General features: G+C 56.0%; 1 protein-coding gene across 1 annotated transcript in view; it reads left to right on the forward strand.

Annotated features, from left to right (window-relative positions):
- Window positions 1-19,816, forward strand: part of TTC28 (tetratricopeptide repeat domain 28) — a 690,486-nt gene extending 670,670 nt beyond the window's left edge. Inside the window, exons 15-23 of the mRNA XM_012644090.1 lie at window positions 1,886-2,065; window positions 3,831-4,551; window positions 6,949-7,073; window positions 9,420-9,651; window positions 10,224-10,300; window positions 11,839-11,862; window positions 12,647-12,776; window positions 16,009-16,116; window positions 17,207-19,816. Of these exons, the coding sequence (XP_012499544.1) occupies window positions 1,886-2,065; window positions 3,831-4,551; window positions 6,949-7,073; window positions 9,420-9,651; window positions 10,224-10,300; window positions 11,839-11,862; window positions 12,647-12,776; window positions 16,009-16,116; window positions 17,207-18,840 (3,231 nt within the window). The 3' untranslated portion in view covers window positions 18,841-19,816. The remainder of the gene's footprint in view (window positions 1-1,885; window positions 2,066-3,830; window positions 4,552-6,948; window positions 7,074-9,419; window positions 9,652-10,223; window positions 10,301-11,838; window positions 11,863-12,646; window positions 12,777-16,008; window positions 16,117-17,206) is intronic.
- Window positions 19,817-20,966: the final 1,150 nt, after the last annotated feature.

Here is a 20,966-nt window from a genome sequence, read left to right on the forward strand (position 1 = left end):
TCTCCAGGCCAGCTCCAGCCCCGGCGTTTGTGCCTTACCTCGCCCCGCTTGCCTGTGGCTCACACATGTAGCTGCTGTCGTGACCAGAGACTTGCCCACAAGTGGCAGGTGCCCTGGTGAAGGCAGTGGCCTGTGGGATGACATCTGACAGAGACCTGCTGGGGTTTGGGCCTAGGCGGCAGGAGCCCGAGGAGGACCCACGGGGCTGAGGCCAGTACCTTCTCACAACAAGGCCTGGTGACTCTGGAACAGTCGAGGGTGGATCCAGTTTTGCACATGGCAGGTGGCTCAAGCCCCACGTTGCCCACATCTCGGGCAGCATGGCTCTTGCTGAGTGATTGTCTCTGTCATAGCCGGTGACCCCATTACCGAGATCAGGACACCATCAGCTCTGCCACCGCGGCTGGGTCCAGGTTCCCTGGCACACTGCACAGCGTGGTGGCACTGTCTCAGGAGCAGCCCACTGAGCCACATCCACCTGCCAGGGCCTCAGGTGTGGCCCGAGGAGGGGATGCAGGGCCACCAGGTGCTTGCAGCTCTCCCACCTCCCTGTGCTAACCAGGACTCATCCACAGACAGCACGGGGGTCACTGTGACGCCCCCACTTCCTCCTTCCTGGAGCGTACACTAGTTCACTTGCCCTTCTTGGGAAACACTGTGGCTCTTAAAGCAAACCAGAAACAAATTGGCCTCATAATTTTTATTTCTGCTTTCTTTAAATGTAGCTAGATTTTTTTTTTAAATAAGAAAAAAATCCTAAGGGGTTTGTAGAGACTGAACGTCTCGCCAGGCATGTGTCACTTTGGGTTAGCTGAGTGCCTCTGCCACCCTCAGCCAAGTGCCCACAGCGGCATGTCACGTGGGTCAGGCGAGCACATTTGCTTCCCCAGGCACAGCAGTGCCCTGATGGGCACCCCACTTGTCACCACCCCGAGGCAGACGGGCGAGGGTGACGGGAGCCAGCCCTGCCCCGTGGTGCCCGGTACGTGTGGGCTCTGGGACCCCAGACCTTCTTCCCCTGCGGGCTCTGGGGAGGCGGCAGCTTCTGCTTCATCTGCTCCTCCTCGGCCTGCGCGCAGACCGGTTTCCCCGCCGCTGCCCACTGACCTGACTGGGACGCACATTGCCTCGGGCTCCATCCAGCCCTTTCGGAAAGAAACGCGTCCGCAGAGAACGGGAATGAGCGGTGTGTGCTGTGACTCTGCCTGCACCCCTCCCTCCTGTCCTCGCGCCTGGCCTTTGGATCCCCCATGTCCCCAGAGGGAACAAGTGGGGACAGTGCCCCCAGGCCCAGGGCCAAGGGGCCAGAGGACAAGCACAGCTCCTCGCAAAGGGTCACAAAAGGTCCTAGAGCCCAGACCCTCCCCCACTTCTCCAGGATGTCATCCCAGTCCCCAAACCTCCCATCTTCACTCCGAATTTCCAGCCTCTTGCCTGTCGATAATGGAAAGTGGATCCCGCTCCCGTCCAGTCCTCGTCGCGTGCTCTGAGGGAAGTTGTCCCACATCGCGCTCAGGGTGTCCGTGCCAACTCCCTGGGGGATGCCACGACTCGCAGAGCTTTCTGGGACAGCCACCCTTTGCGTTCCTTCCCTGCCTCCTGTAGACACTGGATCCGCTGGGGCTGTCTGTGCTTTGTGGGCCATCCCCCTTGGTGACCCGTGACCCCGTTCTCCCACCTGGCTCCAGGTCACCTGCAGACTTTGGGAAACTGTCCTCTGACCTTCTCCTCGGGGCCTGTGAAGCAGACGGAAGCCCCCGCTGAGCCGGCCCCGCGCGCCCTCAGGCCTTGCCCGCTCATTCTTGGGTCTTCTGACCTGCTGCTCGCGTTGTCCCCGCGCCGGAAGCCCCTGCCCCCGCGTCAGCCTCTCTGTGTTGCTCCGCAGGGCCTGATGCACTCCAGCGGCCCGGTGGGCCGGCACCGGCAGCTGACCCTGGTTCTGGAGGGGGAGCTCTACCTCATCCCTTTCGCCCTCCTGAAGGGAAGCTCCTCCAACGAGTACCTCTACGAGCGCTTCGGCCTTGTCGCCGTCCCCTCCCTCCGCTCCCTCAGCCCGCAGTCCAAGGTAACACGCAGCACGCTTGGGGGTCTCGAGGCCCAGTCCGCCCAGACTCGGCTGTGTTATTAAGGCCTAGGCTGTGATCTCCTCAAAAGTGTCGATTTTACGGTTTGCTCCCAGGTAGGTGACTTTAGAGTAGGTCTATCCCAAGGACAGGCCCCATGACCCCTGCCTGGCAGCTCTTTACTACCTCAGGAAGCTGTGATTTTTCACATTTCCTTCTCAGTTTCTCTGCTGTGACATCAGGGTCATGAGCTGCTTAGAGGCACAAAGCCAGGCCTGAGGCCCGACTGGGCACCTGAGGGAGCTGTCGCCCCCGTTCACACACGACACCCAGTGAGGCACAGCAGTTGCCGTGCCGCTCGCCCCGGCCCTCCAGCTGACCGCTGGCTGGGCACCAGGCGCTGCCACAGGCAGAGGCAGCGGACGGGGAGAGCGGTGTCAAGGGGAAGAGAGCCCAGTATGCCACTCAAGTCTCATTTAGCAAGCAAAGTCGGTCTGGAAAGAAACATCTGTGAAAATCAAGAGGGCAGCAGCGGGCCGTCCACAGTCACGGGTCCCACCCTACAGCTGCCCGGCCCTGCCCACCTGGGGAGAGAGACTTTGGAGCCAACCCCGAATCCTCTTCCCCTTCTCCAGACTCTCCTAGGCCGGGTCAGGAGCCGAGGCTGCAGGCCACGTGTGAGGGCAGCCGCCACGGACCTGTCTTGGCCTCTTTGTTGACTGTGGCCATTGGCATGGTCTAACAGGGACCAGTTTCTGCCTCACAAGTTTTTGATCTTAATTTTGACCACTTTTGTTGCTTTATAGTACTTTTCTCATGAGATGGAATCAGTTCAAAGTGAAAGAAATTATTTCCTCCGAGTTTCTCAACTTTCCGTGGCTGACTGTGACTCCCAGAATCCCAGATGTGCAGCAAGCTGACCTGGGGCTGCCGCTGCCCAGCGCCCCCCACGCCTGCTCACAGCAGCGCCCTGGGTGTCAGGTGCTGCCACCTCCAGAAAGCTGCTATTTTGCTGACAGGGGTCAGTTAGCTATTTGCCAACTGAGTCAGGGATTCGGAGGGTCCCGTCTCCTGACAGGTGCCAGCTGTTTCTCTTGCCCAGAGTTTAAGGCGTCACTAAGCAGGGGCATCAAAAAGTTGTTTTGAAATAACTTGATACTTGAGTTTCTCAAAAAGGTATCAAAAGTCATCATGGGGAAAAATCAGAAGATATTGCTTCTTTATGCTGGTTTCACGATTCAGTGGTATTTTTCATTTGCAGCGTATAAGGTGGAAGGGAACTATCTATCATCTTCTCAGTACCCAGAGCTTCTGAAGGACTGAATTTCCCGAGAGTGACTTGCTTTTTTGCACAATTTAAACAAAGTCGCTCCTCAAAGTCCCTGACGTATCAGGAGCAGGTTCTCCTCTTACTTAAGGGCGGTGCAGTCTCAGGGCAGGCTGGCAGTCTGGGACACCACGGCCTCTGCACGAGCTGTCAGCTCAGGGCCTCCTCCCCCAGTCCTCGCAGGACTGACGACAGGAAGTGGCCCTCCTGCCATCCTGTCCTGTTTCTAAAACTTGTCATGACAGCTGTGATTCTCAGTAAGTCAGGCACCTGTGTCAAGATGATGTGGAGTAATTAGAGTGAGTGAGGTTACTGGGGGCACGGGGGGCCCGAGCAAGACGCAGCAGGTGGCAGAGAGCTGGCACCCCTGTGCTCGGCCAGCTGCTGGGGCAGCCTGGCTGTTCTGTCTGACGGGTGGTCTGCTTGTTGTCCCCTCCTAGTCTCACCTGAGGAAGAACCCGCCCGCCTACTCCAGCTCCACGTCCATGGCGGCTGTCATTGGCAACCCCAAGCTCCCGTCGGCTGTGATGGACAGGTGGCTGTGGGGGCCGATGCCATCGGCAGAGGAGGAAGCCTACATGGTGTCCGAGCTGCTGGGCTGCCAGCCCCTGGTAGGCAGCGTGGCCACCAAGGAGAGGGTCATGAGTGCCCTGACCCAGGCGGAGTGCGTCCACTTTGCCACCCACATCTCTTGGAAACTGTCAGCCCTGGTCCTCACGCCCAGCGTGGACGGCAACCCCGGCAGCAGCAAGAGCTCCTTCGGCCACCCTTACACGATCCCCGAGTCCCTGCAGGTGCAGGACGACGCCAGCGACGGGGAGAGCATCTCGGACTGCCCGCCCCTGCAGGAGCTGCTGCTCACGGCCGCCGACGTCCTGGACCTGCGGCTGCCCGTGAAGCTGGTGGTGCTCGGCTCCTCCCAGGAGTCCAACAGCAAAGTCACGGCTGACGGCGTCATCGCGCTGACACGGGCCTTCCTAGCCGCCGGCGCACAGTGTGTCCTGGTGTCTTTGTGGCCTGTGCCGGTGGCTGCTTCCAAGATGTTTATCCACGCCTTCTACTCATCCCTGCTGAACGGCCTGAAGGCCAGTGCTGCCCTGGGGGAGGCCATGAAGGCCGTGCAGAGCAGCAAGGCCTTCTCGCACCCCTCGCACTGGGCAGGTGGGTGCGCGGGCCCCGCTCCACAGCTGGGGACGGGGAGGGAAGGGCAGGGCCAGCCACACAAGATTCAGGGAGAGACCTGTGTGTCGAGTCCCTTACCTTCTGCCAAACGAGTTTTTTCCTACTATGGCATGAAGGTCATCTTTTAGAGCAGGGAGCAGCAGAACCGTTCACCATCAGAGTGAGTGTGAAACTCCTGATACTAGTGCACACGGGATGACCTATTTTATGGCACCCCCATTTAAACAGTGACTGTAGAAAAGGTGTGTGGTGGAAAGACTAGATTTGGTCATCAGAAGACTTAGGATTGATCTAGCTCCATGTCTTGGCTGTGTGACCTGAAATAAGATATTTAGCCTCTCTGAACCTCGGTGTCCTCAGCAATAACAAGGAGATGATGGTGGCGGTGCTGATGATACCGCCCTACCCCCATCTGAGAGGATGTGTAAGGAGTGTACTGAACGTCTTGTGACGTGTGGGGCCCTGCACGTTCTGGAAGACCAACAATGCTCGCTGTTAGTGCGCCTGCCTGCAGAGGGCTCAAAGGATCTGGGCAGCGAAGGGACGATGTGTCTGGGACAATGGTCCCAGGAGAGTGAGAAGGCAGGCACCCAGCCTGTGTTCAGAGCCGCCTCTCAGCTCTGAACAACGCCCTGCCTCCCGTGGGGTCCCCGCGGGAAGCGTGTCCACAGCAGCCCCGAGGGGCTCCGCCGTGCAGGAGACCCTCCTCAGTGCAGACCGAACCCTGGGCCTGCTCCCTCACCGGCCCCTCCCCAGCCAGGGCCGGCCACACCTCACGGTCCTTTGGTCTGTGTCCTCTCTCAGCATTGGCCCCTGCCACTCCCCAGGCAGTGCCAAAGGCCCAGCAGTGGGTAACGGTGGTCCTGACCCGTACAGCAGAGTATCTGAAAGTGTCTTAAACCTTGGGAGACAGAGAAACACCAGAAAATACTATTTTCTTAAAATAAATCCAGCTGACATGTTCTGATACTGCTGGTGTCACCTTCCAGAGCTGGGGAAGCCCTGCGGTGGAGCCTGGTGTCGGCAGGCCCAGCCAGCCGGCAGACCATGTGGCTGCAGGGGCCACTGCCCACAGGCCCGCCCAGGCCCAGGTGGATGGGCCAGCTTGTTGAGAAATGGAAACATTTTGATTAATTCACAAACACAACAGGGTATTGCAAAGAGCTATACAAAAAACAACAGAATGTATCCTGTTTCCTAGAGTGGCTGAAGAGAAACGTTCAGTTGGTCCAGCAGGCACAGACCTGGCGTGCTTTTCTGTGTTTCTGCCAGGGGGAGGGTGGGCTGGCCATGTTGCTACCCTGCTTCCGCTCCCAGGAGACACAGAACTCAGAGGGGATCCTGCCGGATTCCATTACTGGTCTCATCACACGATGCATGTTTTATGCTCCTGGCAGTCAGAGGGGGTGTGGGGCCCCACTGAGTCCCACAGAACGTACCGCAGGGTTGTGGGAACCTAGGCCCTCCACCTGGCTGTTCCTTCCTGAAAGGGCTCCTTCCCCTATGTGTGGGTCTCCACCATGTACCTGCAGACACGGGAGTTTTGAAAAGGGTCTTTGTTTGGTTTTACTGATGGACAATATAAAAGTCACACCTTTGCTCTGGGAGAAACAGTTTTTAATGATACTGCCCTCTTATCTTTAAAACAGCTCATTCTCTTAGAAGCCCTTTCCCTATATGATTTGGGGGCAGGTTGGTCCCAAAGTTGCTCAGGGACTTAAGGAAACTGCTTCCCCTGGCCCTGTTTCGGAAGGGCATGCTGGGAAAAGAGCTGGGAGAGCCAGGACAGGGACGCAGGGACGCGGGTGCTCTCCAGCCGTGCTAGTCTTTCCCAGCCCAGGCTATTTGCCGCTTCTGAGAACTGGAGGGAAGCTGCCGCCTCTGTGACCCCCTCCTCCGCTGGCCCAAAAGAGGAGATGAGCACACACACTCCTGCCCTCCACTACGTTCCCTCCTACAAGGCCTGGGGACAGACAGACGCGGATTTCAGGGAAAGCAAGGCAGAGCATTCCTTGGGAGGGTGGGCTGAGCCAGGGAAGGGCCCAGGGCTTTGGGGCCTCGGAGACCACTGGCCTTTCCCACCATCACTCCCGGTGGCTGTGAGGCAGGCAGTGCTACCTCCCGAGCTGCTCTCTGCAAACAGCATGCCCCACTTACCTGAACAGCTAAATAATGTCGATTCTTGAAAGAGCACAAAAGGTGCCACGTCGCCATCCAGTGAGTTAGATGCCCCCAGTCCACCTGTGAGCAGCTCTCCTGCCTGGCCCTGCCCTTTCTGCGGGTGAATCGTGAGGCCTCAGTGAGCCATAGAAACCGGGGGGTGGGGGGTGAGGGTCCCCAGCCGCCCACTGAGGTGCCCTCCCGTGCTCTCCACAGGGTTCCTGCTCATCGGGAGCGACGTTAAGCTGAACAGTCCCTCCTCGCTCATCGGCCAGGCCCTCACAGAGATCCTGCAGCACCCGGAGCGCGCGCGGGACGCCCTGCGGGTGCTGCTGCACCTGGTAAGGGGGCCGGGGCTGTGTGAGAAGGGGAGGGGCTGGGTTTTCCTGCCACTGGGACACGAGCAGGTGGAGGACACCTCGACTGGGGCTTTCTCTAGGACAGCGCTGACCGGCTTCTGCAGACGTCCCCAGGGTGAGCCCACGGGTCTGAGGGGTAGGCACCATGTGCAGTGTCATCTAGGACCCACACCCTAGCTGCTCCAGGGCATGGGGCTTTGGGGAGGTCACTTTGGCTCTCTGAGCCTCAGTTTCCTCATCTGGAAGGGGGATGATAAAACTTTAACATTTCAAGATCACTGTGAGAAAATGTAAGCACCTGGCACATAGCAGAGTCCCGGTAGCTGGGCGATGTTAATATTTTGTAATCAGATGACACCAGTCCTCCCCTGAACTCGGCTGGAAGAGCCCAAGTCTGAGCATGCCTGGCCAGCCTGCCCAGCTCTGTGGAGCCGGGTGAGGGAACACACGGAGGCCCCATGTCCTCATCTGCACATTTACAAGTTATAAATTGAGTCAAGAAATGGTGACATAAACTTGTTCTATTTTTCCACCTTGGTAACAACCTGGCTGGAAGGCAGTTTCAAATAACGTAGAGTTCTGTGCCAGAAAGACCAGCCCAGGCCCAGCCCGGGAGCCCCGAGAGCATGGCACACAGCCAGCCACATCCAAGCTCTGTCCAAACCTGGTGTAGACAGCCGCCCCTTGGCGACCTTGTAGGCCGGTGGCTGCACACGTCCTGGCCCCGTCCCTCCTCAAGACAGAGGACCTGGGGCAGAGTCCGCACAGGGCTGGGAGTGGGCTGGCGTCTGGGTTCCAGGTGGGCACGTCCCCTTGGCCATGCAAGCTTCTTGCCTCGTGGGGAGGGCCCATGCAGGGTCTAGAACCCTCATGCCTGGGCACGGGTGTGGCAGCTCCCAGTGTACTTCTGACAGTAGACGAGTCATGCCCACGTCTTAAGCTTCAGTTCTGCCAGAACTGTTTCCTCAGGCCTGAGGGTAGTTGGCCTGTGGACAAGTTAGGACTGCCCTGCCCCGCACTCCTCCCGCAGCTCTCGAGCCAGGCCCGAGGTAACCCTTCCGGACAGCGTTGGGAGCTGTCTCCACTGATGTTCCCCTGGGTCTGCAAACTGCCCAGAGCCTTTCAGTTGCTCAGCACTAGGTCCCTTCTCAGCTCCCTGTCACCCCCAAAAGTCCCTCCATACTTGCCACCGGCCAGACTGCTTTTCTTGGTTGGTGGAACTACACTCTCTACTCACTAGGCGTCCTTCTCCCGGGCCGGGCCTCAGCTGCCCCCACTCAGCCTTGAGGACCCTACGGCACATTTGAGGGTTTTCTCTTCTCCCTTGGCTTTGTCTCCTGGAGTGGCTGTGGCAGCCATGGGTCAAGTTCACCGGCTCCTACCTTCTTCTAACTGCCCTGGGTCTCCTTTGCTCCAGTGGACAGCGTGTCTCTGAGGCCCTTGCAGCCCAGGGGACACGGGGGCTGGTCATCTGTCCTGCCCAGGAAGGCTCGCTGCCTCTTGGCTGGTGCGAGTGCACACTTCTTCCTGCTGGGGACCCCTGGGCCCTGGCATCCGTGTTTCACTGCAAGAAAAGCCTGGGGTGACATTTTGGACAACTGTCATGCCCCTCCAGAGAGAGCACATGTGCCTCAAGGGCGTTCAGCAGCTCAGGATGGACAGAGCTCCCTGTGGCGAGGCCTGCAGGGGGCCGGGTGAAGGCTGTTTGCGGTGTTGTCGAAATGCTCCCGCAGGAGAGTTAACATCGCAGTTACTTGAGCGAATGCAGCCACCGGTGCCAGGCAGGAGGACAGGAGGGACACTTCATGGCAGAGGGGAGGAGAGGCGTGGGCTCCAGAGGCCAGCACTAAAGGATGAGGGATGAGTCGGGAAGAAGGGCGTTGCCAGCCGAGGGCCCGGGACAGGCATGTGTGTTGGGGGCAGGGCTCTGAGCTGGAGGCAGTGAGGGTGTCTTAAAGGGCCTGTGGCTCATCCTGGCTAGTGGGAGCCATTACGTGGTTGGAGGGAGGCACCTGACCTGAGATTTGTTTTCGGACAGATTGCTTTGGTGTCCATGTGGTGGGGAGCCCGGAGCGATGGCCGGCTTAGGGCAGGTCCAGAATTCTTCAGCTGCGCCAGCCCTTGCTGGTTCCGATTATAAATCCTTCCCATCTGCACACGCCCTTGCGATGCCCCAGTGTTGTGTGCTGAGGCCTGGTCACATGGGCTGCCTGGGGTGGCAGCAGTCAGCCCTGCTGGCCACACCGAGAGCCCACACGGCCCTCAAGGCCACACGGAGAGCAACCAGGGCTGGCCGGGTCTCTGACTCACGCCCCGTCGCCCCACCAGGTGGAGAAGTCCCTGCAGCGCATCCAGAACGGGCAGCGCAACGCCATGTACACGTCCCAGCAGAGCGTGGAGAACAAAGTGGGCGGCATCCCCGGCTGGCAGGCCCTCCTCACCGCCGTGGGCTTCCGGCTGGACCCCCCGGCCAGCGGCCTGCCGGCAGCTGTCTTCTTCCCGACCTCCGACCCCGGCGACCGGCTGCAGCAGTGCAGCAGCACCCTCCAGTCCCTGCTGGGTGAGCTGGGCGCGGGCAGGGCGGCCCTTGGGGCTGACAGCAGCCGTGGCCTCCGAATGCTCGGAGTGCTGGAGCTCATTGCGAGGAGTGGCTAGGAGAGCCGGGCACAGCCTGCACTATCTGGAGGAAACATGCCTGTGACCCGATCTTTGCGTCTGCAGCGCTGAGGTGTTTGTGTCGAGCAGACACTGCCTCGGCTCGGCCCCTTCCCAGGACGGCACGAGGTCGTGTGGCACACGCTGCAGCCCACACGGTCGTGGCAGTGTGGCCAGGGGGACGCTGGGTGCTTGACTCGGAGGGGGTGGTGCTGCCTGGGCCCTGAGGTGGGTCCTGGGAACGTGGCTCCACCTAGAGGACTGCAGCAGGGTCAGGACTCGCCCCCCTGCCACCCGCCTTCTTCAGAGACCACGCTCTCCTCTTCCAAATCACACGTGGATGCACATGTCGGCTGTGCCGAGCTTTTGAAAAATTCTACCCATGCTGAGTATTTTGGGCTCTTTCCCCCGGGATGGTGGCAGGATTGTGGGTGCAGAGGCCCCTGATTAACTTCCACTCCCTTTTTCTTGGTTTAGGTCTGCCCAATCCTGCCCTCCAAGCCCTCTGCAAACTCATCACTGCCTCGGAGACGGGTGAGCAGCTCATCAGCCGGGTAAGTGGCGCCCAGGCCTGGGGGCTGTGCCGAGTTGGAAAGGCAGAGGCCTTGGCCCTGAATGGGCCTGCAGGTGAACGTGGTCTCCTGGCCTCTGTGATTAGAAGGAAGAGGCAAGGGCCGGGAGTAAGGGAACAGCCCTCCCTGGCACACGCTAGGTACAGAGGGGAGATTGTCACAGTGTTCTTTCTGAGTGCTGAGCCCCAGGGAATCGAGGGCCTTCAGAAGATGCTCTCGGGCCCCTGTCTACCTGTAGTCCAGGGCACTTCCTGAACTCGCCATGCAGTAGTCTCCTATACTTTGTCATCCCCACCCCCAACTTTTTTAGGTGCCTGACAAGTGTTGCGGCCCCTTCCCTAAGCCAGCAGGAGCACGCCCAGCACACCGGCATGGCTGCAGGTGTCCCGCACTCACTCTCTGGTCACAGTACGCGCCATGCTTGAAACAAAACAGTCACCGAGGCACAGCAGTGAACACACAGCCAACTCTAGCACAAGATACTGCGTAGCAGTGTTTAAAGATGTGCTTTCTTTTAAGAAAATGTAGATCTAATTCTGGAATTTGAGGAGTCTAATTCTTGGCATCATGTAGGCCCTTGGCAGACTCCACGGTGACTGCACCCTGGCCAGTGAGGGTCTGGAACAAGCCCCGGGGGCAGCCTGAATGTAGAAGGTGAAGCAGCCCTTGAGGAGCACAGAGTAGTTTTTTCGGTTTGTGTTAGACTGTAATAATTTGAGAAAGGCACTTACGTTGTTATTAAACACACTTGTCAGCAGGTTTCATTTTAAGCAGTCGTTTTTCTATGTGGAGATACAGCTGCTCCATCTAGGATTAATCTCCACATGCCGAGTGGTGCCAGGAGCCTGCTCTGACCCGGGGCTGTTTCCACTGGGATTTGTAACATAGAGCCACGCAGTGACTTGTCTCCTTGAGTTCCTGCTCATTTTGCAATAAGTGTGTTACACCTCTTGTTGAATAGTATCAGGAAGACACTTCCAGAACGTTGCGTATTGAAACAAACGTCCTGAGCCCAGGTGGTCTAGAGGACTGTGTCCTACAAAAAGAGAAAAGCAAGAATTACATTTGCAGGGCTAGGCTGAGAGTCAAAAAAAACCAGTTGCTTCATTTCTTGCTTTTGGTGAGAGCACAGGGACCTCCTGCCGGATACACTGCCGGGGCCCGGGGAGGTGTCCTGAGCCTTTCCTGACTCGCTCTCAGCCAGGCGCGCTGGTGTACAGAGTGGCCTGCAAACGTCCTGCCGTGCCCCTCCCGCTCGAGCCTCCGCTGGCAGGAAGGGCAGGGCCTGCTGACCCTGAGCCCCTCAACCCGCGCACGTCTGGCCTGGGTGTGGCTGTTCGTTTTCCTGTGTGTCCCCTGCTGACTCTTGCTCCTCTCCCCTCCCGGTCAGAGCCTCGGGCCTGGTGTGGCGCTTCCTAAAGCAGTGATCAGCTCGTGTTGCATAACAGCCTGTGCTTGAGTCTAAACTCTCTTCTTTCTCTCTCTTTTTCTTTCTTTTTCTTATAATCTGCTGGCCGAAGGCTGTTAAAAATATGGTTGGAATGGTGAGTACTACTCTAAGTAGCAACTGTCGTCAGGTGAGCCCCTCAACCCGCCCACCCCCGAGGCCCCCCTCGCGCACTCTGAGCTCGGTGTGCACGCGCTACCCTACCGGAGCCATGCGGGCTGCAAAGCTCAGGCTGGGGCCCAGTGCTGGTGGCCCAGGGCAGCCCATCCCTTTTCTCTGCTCTGGCTCCCCTCCTCCTCCGCCCTTCTTGCATCCTTGATTTGACCTTTTAAGTTCCACCAGAAGAGCAGGGGCAGAACCAACTTTAAGTGAGTAACACCTTGTGAACCCACACAAGACCCCTGAGGTCACAGACCAGGAAATCTGAACTGCCACGGACACCCGCGTGGGCCACGTGGGCTCCTCCTTGGGGTGCCGAGGCACTGAGATGTAATGCTGGCTCCTCTTCACCATTTCTTGCAAGATCCTAAAGATGACTTAAATAACTAAGTAAAAATGGAGGGAGGTGACCAGTCCCCTAATACACCCCCTTCCACTCCCCAAGCCCTGATGCAAGGCTGGAAGCAGAACCCTGACTGCGCCGTCCGGGCCCCAGGAGGCCACACAGCCTCTTGTCCCACGAGCTTCCCACAGAGAGAACAGTAGGACACTAGGTATGAAGGCACCTTAGAAAGAATCTCAAATCCTGTACGCGTAAGGTGAGAGGGTCGTTACTGATGCCAATGACAGGTGACACGAGAGTAACTCGGGTCAAGTCCTGAGGGGGCCGGAGGGACCGAGACAGTGGGCATGGCGGGGCTCACGTCTGGCCTCCTCCTCAGCTCCACCAGGTGCTGGTCCAGTTCCAGGCCGGCGAGAAGGAGCAGGACTTCGCTGCGGTTCCCATCCAGGTCTCCATCAGTGTCCAGCTGTGGCGGCTCCCGGGATGTCACGAATTCCTGGCGGCTCTAGGTAGGACGGAGCATCCTGGATTTAATGAGTCTCTTTAATTTATTTTTCTAAATCTGTTTTTCCTCCTGGTTTCTGTTGGGTAAAGCTGACAGACCCTTAAGGGTCTTATCTCGATGCTTTCTTAGATATTTTATTATTTTAAAGTAGTTAAAGATTCTAGTGCTTTCGCGCGATTCCCAAAGGGCCCTCAGCTTTGTCCCATTTCCCCTGCACGGGATTCCATCTTGCTCATTCGCACGCAAGGCCTTCATATGAATCCGCTGGATTCCAGCATTGCTGCAGGTCAAGCATGATTAGGAGCTAAAGAAAATCAAAATTAGAGTTATAAAATAATAGTTTCAGTACTGGTCTCTGTCACTGGCTGCTGGAAACTGGCAGGAAAACAATAGTATCGAAGCCACCTCTGACCGACCACCGGCACCCAGAATTGAACACGGCAGCGTCGTGGTCAGTCCAGGGCGCTCGCTTTCCCCTTCTCACCATTTGTGACGTGCCGACACAGCACCTGCCATGCCGCTTTCAGCAGGTGCGTTTGTGGATAGAACATAAGAGGCTCTGAGCCTCTCTCCTGCTCCCCACATAAGTGCCTGGTGACTTGCCTGGGAGCCATTTCCTCCACAGCTTTCTTTCGAACACTGTGATGCGTCAGGCAACGCTGCAGGCGCCGGAGATGCAGCAGTGGGCAAAAGACAAAGCCGTGCCCGTCTCGAGTTTGTCTGCTAGTGGGAGTACGGGAGCAAACTCAATGCGTCCAGCAGCCAGCGGAGCACCCTAGAGGTGAAGGAGCCCTAGACGGCAGAAGCAGGGGCAGGGGAGCCAGGGGACTGGGCTGGGGCGGGGAGAGGAGGCAGCGGGCAGGTCCTGTGGGCCTAGGCCAGAGGAAGCCTTTGGAGTTTAACCCGAGGCAAGCGGACGGTCTTGGGAGCGTGACACAGTCTGACTTCACTGTACAGGGATGAGCCATCAGGCGTGGCAGGGCAGCGAATCCTTAGAAAGGAATTTTTCTTCCCACTTGTGAAGTGTGAGTGTTCAGTGTTGGGCCATCTTGTCTAACCTTGTTGTGTGACCTTTCCCAGCCCACCGCAGCTTTGGGCTGGCTCCGTTTGTTTTCAGACACCTTGTGTCTTTTGAAGGGAAGAAGGAACCCACAAAGTTTCATCGGGGCTCTGCACCCCTGCATTAGACACTTGGCATCCTTTAAGAGTTGGACTACTTGTTCTTTCTCCTGTGGATCTAAATCAGTCTTCTTGGTATAACCACAGTAAATTTATTCCTAAATTGATGTGGCCGGTAGCCAATGGAGGCAGGAGTGAGAAAGGCCAGTTCACACCCAGGGCGGTTCTGTCTTCACTTCTGTGACAGGTTTCTTGGGGCCAGGGACGCAGGTGAGCCAGCAAGAGGACAAAGCCAAGACCGTTCTGTATAAAGGTAGCTCCTTCCTCACACCGGGCTGGAGCCTCCCTCCCCGGATGTATCAAGGGGAACAGTCCAGAAGGAAACCCCCAAAATCTTGGCCCTCTCCGAGGCTGGGACCGTGCGTGCACTACTCCACACTCTCCACGTTCCGCTGATACTCAGAGGCGAGCCAGTGTGCACACCGCAGTTGTTAAGTCCTCCCTGAGAGCTGCAGGAGGAAAGTGGCCTCCCACAGGCCGGGCATCTGGACAAGCGGCTCCGCTGCTGCTCCGCTGCTCCTCCGGGCCTCGGGCCTTGCCAGTGGGCGCCACCGCCAACACTCACCACAGGGCTGCAGGGATCGAGAGGACTCCGTTCTATTGAAGCCACCGATTTAAATCATTTTGGTGAAAGTAGAGGTTTCTAATGGAAACTATGTTTATTAGTTATTAAATGCTGAATTCTCTGAAACCTTCCTCTTGCTTTCAGAGAGGAAAACGTCCCATAGTGACCAGAATGCCAAGTGGCTCCTCCAGGGAACCTAGCTCTAAAGGGAATGACAGCGTCAGACCAGTATCGCAATCCTGGAGTGAGAACAGGAAGGAACGATGGAGGGGGGGAGCGGGGGCTTGGCAGGGCACAGATGTCTCCTCGGGTGACGACGCTCAGCTGTGCAGTCATGACACGCGCAGCATGCTCACGATAGCGGCACTGTGTATACAGGTCCCTGTTATTTTCACGTCACAGGTGCCCTGTCCCCGGGGGGCTTAGCACCAGGTGTTCTGCACTGCTTCAGGTGGGGCTCAGAGATCTACCAAGGGAGGCTGAGTAAAGATTTTCCATGCTGAAGACTCTTCAGGCCCTAAATTCTTGCTTGGTGGTCCCTGTCTGTGGCACAGATCTGTCACTGGCCACGGTGTCTGTGTCTGGCTTCTCCCCAGGGAGACGTGCTTGTTGGGTGCCTCTATAATGTCTCTTGATAAGTCTCAGTGCCATGTCAACAGCTCGTTAGCCAGCTTCTTGCTCAGGAAGCTCTGTGCCCTTTGTTGTACCCACTCTGGTCTCAATAGAATCATCAGAGTTGGGGAGCAGCACCCCTGGGCTTTGGCAGAGGCAGCATGGAGTCCCTGCAGAGCGGTTCAGCCGGGAACGCAGATTCTCTGTGGTCAGAGCTCACTTGAAAGCCCACAGCGGCGATGCTGAACGTGAATGAAGACATCGTCCTTGCCTTTGAGAGCTTTCCACGCACCAGCCTTAAATTTCGGTCCTAATGCCGAACCAAGTGGCCAGATTTTGTCCTGGACAGTCTTTTTTTTTTGAGACAGAGTCTCACTCTTTTGCCTGGGCTAGAGTGAGTGCCATGGCGTCAGCCTAGCTCACAGAAACCTCACAATCCTGGGCTCAATCAATCCTTCTGCCTCAGCCTCCCGAGTAGCTGGGACTATAGGCATGCGCCACCATGCCCGGCCTGTCCTGGACAGTCTTTAAGTAGACTGTTCTCCCGTGAGAGAATGGAAAAAACAACAAAATATTAATGAGTCTAAGTTCTGGTCCCCAGCTCTCAAGAACAGTCCACGGTGCCCTATGAAGGGGCAGGGGGACCTGCACACGCAGCACGTGGGGCTGCGCCGAGTGGCTGTTCCAGGTGAGGCAGCCTGGCCCTGTCCAGTCACATGACTAGCCACACGCAGACAGGGAGAGGCGCAGACCGGACGCTTGCTGAAGGGGCTTGCGGGTGTTCCCACAAAATTGTCCAAGGAGCCCTGCAGCTGCAATCGTGTTGAGGATATGAGATCTTCCCTGAGGAAGCAGATGCTTCTATTTCTTGCTCCTCTAGGTTTTGATCTCTGTGAAGTTGGTCAGGAGGAAGTCATCCTGAAAACAGGGAAGCAAGCCAACCGCCGGACCGTGCACTTCGCGCTCCAGTCCCTGCTGTCGCTCTTCGGTAAGGCGCACCCTCAGCGCCACCCCTGCCACGCCCCCCGGGGCTGAACCAGCACAAACATGGTTTTGTGTATGTGCTAGGGACTGTTCAAGAGCAGCAAACAGAAACTCCCTGCTCCCCTGGAACTTACAGTCAGCGCGGGAGACAGTCAAAATGCATGTAGTGTGTAGTATGTACGCGGGGCTGACAAGTGCCGGCAGGAAAAGCAAAGCAGGGTAGGGCACCAGAAGGGGAGAGGGTTGCAGCAGAGCGGGTAGGATGTGGTGACCATGCCTGTCCCTCTGCGGGGCCTGGCAGGAGCCCAGGTCACGTGGGCCTGAGGGGACACCCAGCTTGGCCTGTGTTCTCGAGGGCCGAGCTGGCTGCAGAGTGAAGGGTCCGGCAGGGGCCATGGTTTGCAGGCAGGACCAACAGGATCTACTAAAGGATGTGTGTCACAGCAGAAAGGGGCACCTGCTTTTTGGAACGACTGCCAGAGCGGGATTGCCTTGGCTGAGGCAGGGAAGTGTCGGGAGGAACGGGTTTGAGTTCCACCCCAGATACGTTCAGTACTGAAATGTCTGTGAGACACATTCACAGGCAGCTGGTTATGTGGTTTGGAGCTCAGTGGGGGCCAGTGCAGAGATACGTGCAGGTCAGAGGGTAGGAGGAGAGGCAGTCCTGAGAGCGAGTGGATGACTCCCGAGGGGTTTGCCGGCACAGGGGGTGATGGGATGGAGCTGGGGGGAACGTTGCAGGTTGCTCACAGGCAGCCCTGCCCAGAGCAGGAAGGCAGACGTGGGGTCCCTCTGTGGCCCCCACCCCATGTGACAGGGAGCAGACTAGGGACAGGCAGAGGTGGTGGAGGTCCGGGGCGTGTGTAACTGTAAGCTTGCCTCGGTGTTTTGTCCCTATGTGAGGTTTACTACTTTTTCCAACACGGCCGTGTTTATCAGGATTGTAAGATGAATTCAAGTAATACAGGCAAGTAGCACTTGCATTAATTCTTTGCTAGCGTCTACGCATATAAGGATGGTTTGTGATTCTGAAAGAAAAACCAAAACCATATAGAATTCTAACCACTCTTTGGGCACTCCCATTTTGTGCTTAGATTCTACCGAGCTACCCAAGCGCCTCAGCCTCGACAGCTCCTCCTCCCTGGAGTCTCTGGCTTCGGCCCAGTCTGTTTCCAATGCCCTGCCCTTGGGCTACCAGCACCCTCCCTTCTCTCCCACGGGTGCGGACAGCATCGCCTCGGACGCCATCTCCGTGTACAGCCTGAGCTCCATCGCCTCCTCCATGAGCTTCGTCTCCAAGCCCGAGGCGGGGTCAGAGGGTGGAGGCCCCAGAGGACGGCAGGACCACGACAGGTCCAAGAGTGCTGCTTACCCGCAGCAGCGATCCACCCTGCCCCGGAGCCAGCTGTCTCCCCAGACCCGCCCTGCAGGCAACAAAGAGGAAGAAGAATACGAAGGGTTTTCCATCATCAGTACCGAGCCTTTGGCGGCCTACCAAGAAAACAAGACGACTCGCTTCTCGCCAGAGCACAAACAACCCAGAGCCGGGACCGCTGAGGCTGTGAAAGTTTCGGTGAGCTCCAAGGGCAGTGTAAGCACTCCAAATTCTCCAGTTAAAATGACCCTCATTCCGAGCCCTAACTCACCCTTCCAAAAGGTTGGAAAACTAGCAAGTTCCGACACAGGAGAATCGGATCAGTCTAGCACAGAAACAGATAGTACCGTGAAATCCCAAGAAGAAAGCAACCCAAAGCTTGATCCACAAGAGTTAGCTCAGAAGATTCTAGAGGAGACGCAAAGTCATCTCATTGCAGTAGAGCGTCTTCAGAGGAGCGGCAGTCAGGTGAGCAAGAATAATAATCCGGAAGACAGCATCTCGGTGCCAAACAGCGCCACCGTCTTCAGAGCGTCAGAAACAAGTGCATTCAGCAAGCCCGTCCTCTCCCATCAGAAGAGTCAGCCGTCACCAGTTACTGTCAAACCAAAGCCCCCAGCCAGGAGCTCATCCCTCCCCAAGGTGAGTTCTGGATACAGCAGTCCCACCACCTCCGAGACGTCCATCAAAGACAGCCTGGGCCCGCACAGTGGCCGGCCGTCGCCGGGCTCCGACTCCCAGACTTCCCTGACGGACCAGCCTGTCTTTAAACTGAAGTATCCCAGCTCTCCGTACAGTGCTCACATTTCCAAATCACCAAGGAACATGTCCCCAAGCTCTGGCCATCAGTCTCCTGCTGGCAGTGCCCCATCCCCAGCTCTCTCCTACTCCTCAGCTGGTTCCGCTCGTTCGAGTCCAGCTGATGCTCCTGACATAGACAAACTGAAAATGGCAGCCATTGACGAGAAGGTACAGGCCGTCCACAACCTGAAGATGTTTTGGCAGAGCACACCCCAACATTCCACAGGACCAATGAAAATCTTCCGTGGGACCCCTGGAACAGTGACTTCCAAAAGAGATGTCCTCAGTCTATTAAATCTGTCACCACGGCACAAGAAAGAGGAAGCAGTAGATAAGCTTGAACTTAAGGAGCTGTCTTTGCAGCAACGTGAGGAAGCACCACAAAAAGCCCCTCCCAATGGCCACTGGCGCACCGAGACCACCACGCTGAGCACGCTGCCGCTGCCCACGGGCCCTCCTGCTGGAGCCCCTGCGCGCCCTTTGAGACTTCCTTCTGGAAACGGCTACAAGTTCCTGTCCCCGGGAAGATTTTTTCCTTCTTCCAAATGCTAAAGCATCTTTTATACCCACCGACTCAGAGTGCAGCAGCCCACAGACAGGGGCTTGGTGTTCACTTCGGCCGGTTCCCTCGTCTGGGTGCAGCCATCCCACATGGCCACCAGGGTGTGCTCTCTGGGTGAGGCGCACCTCCATGCCCAAAGGCCACCACACACACACACACACACACTGGTGGCTTCTCTGGACCTCTGGGCCAGATTCACCAAAAGCCAGGACTTCTGTGGGATCAGTGTAGGAGGCTCATGGAATTTTCTACACACTTCACCAAATGTTTACCTTTAAACTCCCTGCTTCTCATCTTTGATATGATTCTTCAACAGGATTTTGTACAAAAATGGTCACGGTTCTGGGGTGGGGAGAGGAGAGGGAGCACATATTTTGCTAAGAGGTGTATATGCAGTACCTTTTATACACAGAAATACAAATAGAGCTTTTTTTAAGGCTTTCAGGTGCTGGTTGGGGGTGGGATATATAAAATATAAGTTGAATTCTACATGAAAGTGTTATATTAGCCAAAAACAGAATAATGGTTTAGAAAATGCCAATGATTTGTATTAAATTGTATCAATTCTGGTCTTATGATAGTGTAACATCACAGCAACGATGCAATAATTCATGCTGAAACCACGCTTCCAGCCTCAGCTGCTCTGCTCCATTGAGCTCTGCAAACACCCTTTGGGCCCCACTGTCAGCCAAACTTGAATTTTCTTAAAAAATTTATGTAACTCTTATCCAGGCATTTTAGAACTATGCAATTGTGATTTAAAATGCAACTTTGTGCTTTTAAAACATTGACCTTTTTTGTACATGGATGAACAACTTGGTTTTATTATCAACAGTACTCTGCATTTATAGCTATTATTTTTAAAAGCTCAAAAATTTTTTTAAAATGTCAAATTTTGAATAGTCATCAATAAGTAATTATCAAGTTTGGAGGAAAAGGTTGAAATTACTCAGTTTCCTTATAAGCAAAAAAAAAAAAAAAAAAAAGAAAAAAAATCCCTTGTCTAACTAGATTTAACCAGAATCTAGCCTTTTAGCTCCTATTCCCTTTTATTACCTGCTTAATTTTATTCTCTTCTCCCAGCTCCAGGCCCCTCAGACCTCTTCTTTCTAAATCCACTGCTAGGTTCCCACAGTCCAAGCACCCACCTCCATGAGCTGCACCCTCGTCTTCCTCATGGCTGGCGTCCCCTTGCTCCTGCTGAGGGACAAGCCCACTCCCCGACCGCGGAAGACTGATGTCTGTATCCTGAGAAGCAGGGGACCTTCTGCTGGGATATGCATCTGAATTACTGCTAAACAAGGAAAGGGATAAGGGGGACTGTTCCTACAGCTCGGACAGTGTGCTTCAGTTATTGCCAGCCTGGGGCAAGACAAGGGAATAGGCCAATTAGAGGTAACCATTAATTTATTTTAATAAAGAAATGAAATGCTAAAAATCACATTAGTACTAAGTTTAGTTGGAGAATTTAAGTAAGTCGGTTTTGTTTTTTTAGAGAGACGGTCTCACTCTGTCGCCCAGGCTAGACTGCAGTGGTGTCATCATAGCTCACTGCAGCCTCAAACTCCTGGGCTCAAGTGATCCTCCTGCCTCAGCGTCCCGAATAGCTGTGACTACAGGCACATGCCACCATGCCTGGCTAAGTTTTAAATATCTTTTTATAGAGATGAGGTTTCACTATGTCGCCTAGGCTGGTCTTAATCTCATGGGCTCAAGTGATCCTCCCGCCTCGGCCTCACAAAGTGCTGGGATTATAGGCATGAGCCACTATGCCCGGCCTACATAAGTATCTTTTAGGTGATTCTAAAATTAAAATTCTACCACCTTCACTGTGAGGTTCTATCACACAAAGGTGGGCAGCCGCCTGGCCCAGGACACCAGCAACACATGGGGTGAACATGAGGGGCCTGGCCGGAGGGACACTTATATCAAGACCCCAGGTGGAATTTTAACCTTGGGTAGTATCTCACTTTAGAAGCACACACTGACCATTTCACCTGCTCCTCAGTGTACTCCTCTGAAAAGAAAAAGGATAATATTTATCCAGTTTGTGGTGTTGTCCTGAGCTACATCACAGAGATTTTTCGTTTAACTCAACAGCTAACAATAAGGATGT

This window comes from Propithecus coquereli, unplaced genomic scaffold (assembly GCF_000956105.1).
Source record: "Propithecus coquereli isolate 6110/MARCELLA unplaced genomic scaffold, Pcoq_1.0 Scaffold206, whole genome shotgun sequence".
Lineage (NCBI taxonomy): Eukaryota > Metazoa > Chordata > Mammalia > Primates > Indriidae > Propithecus > Propithecus coquereli.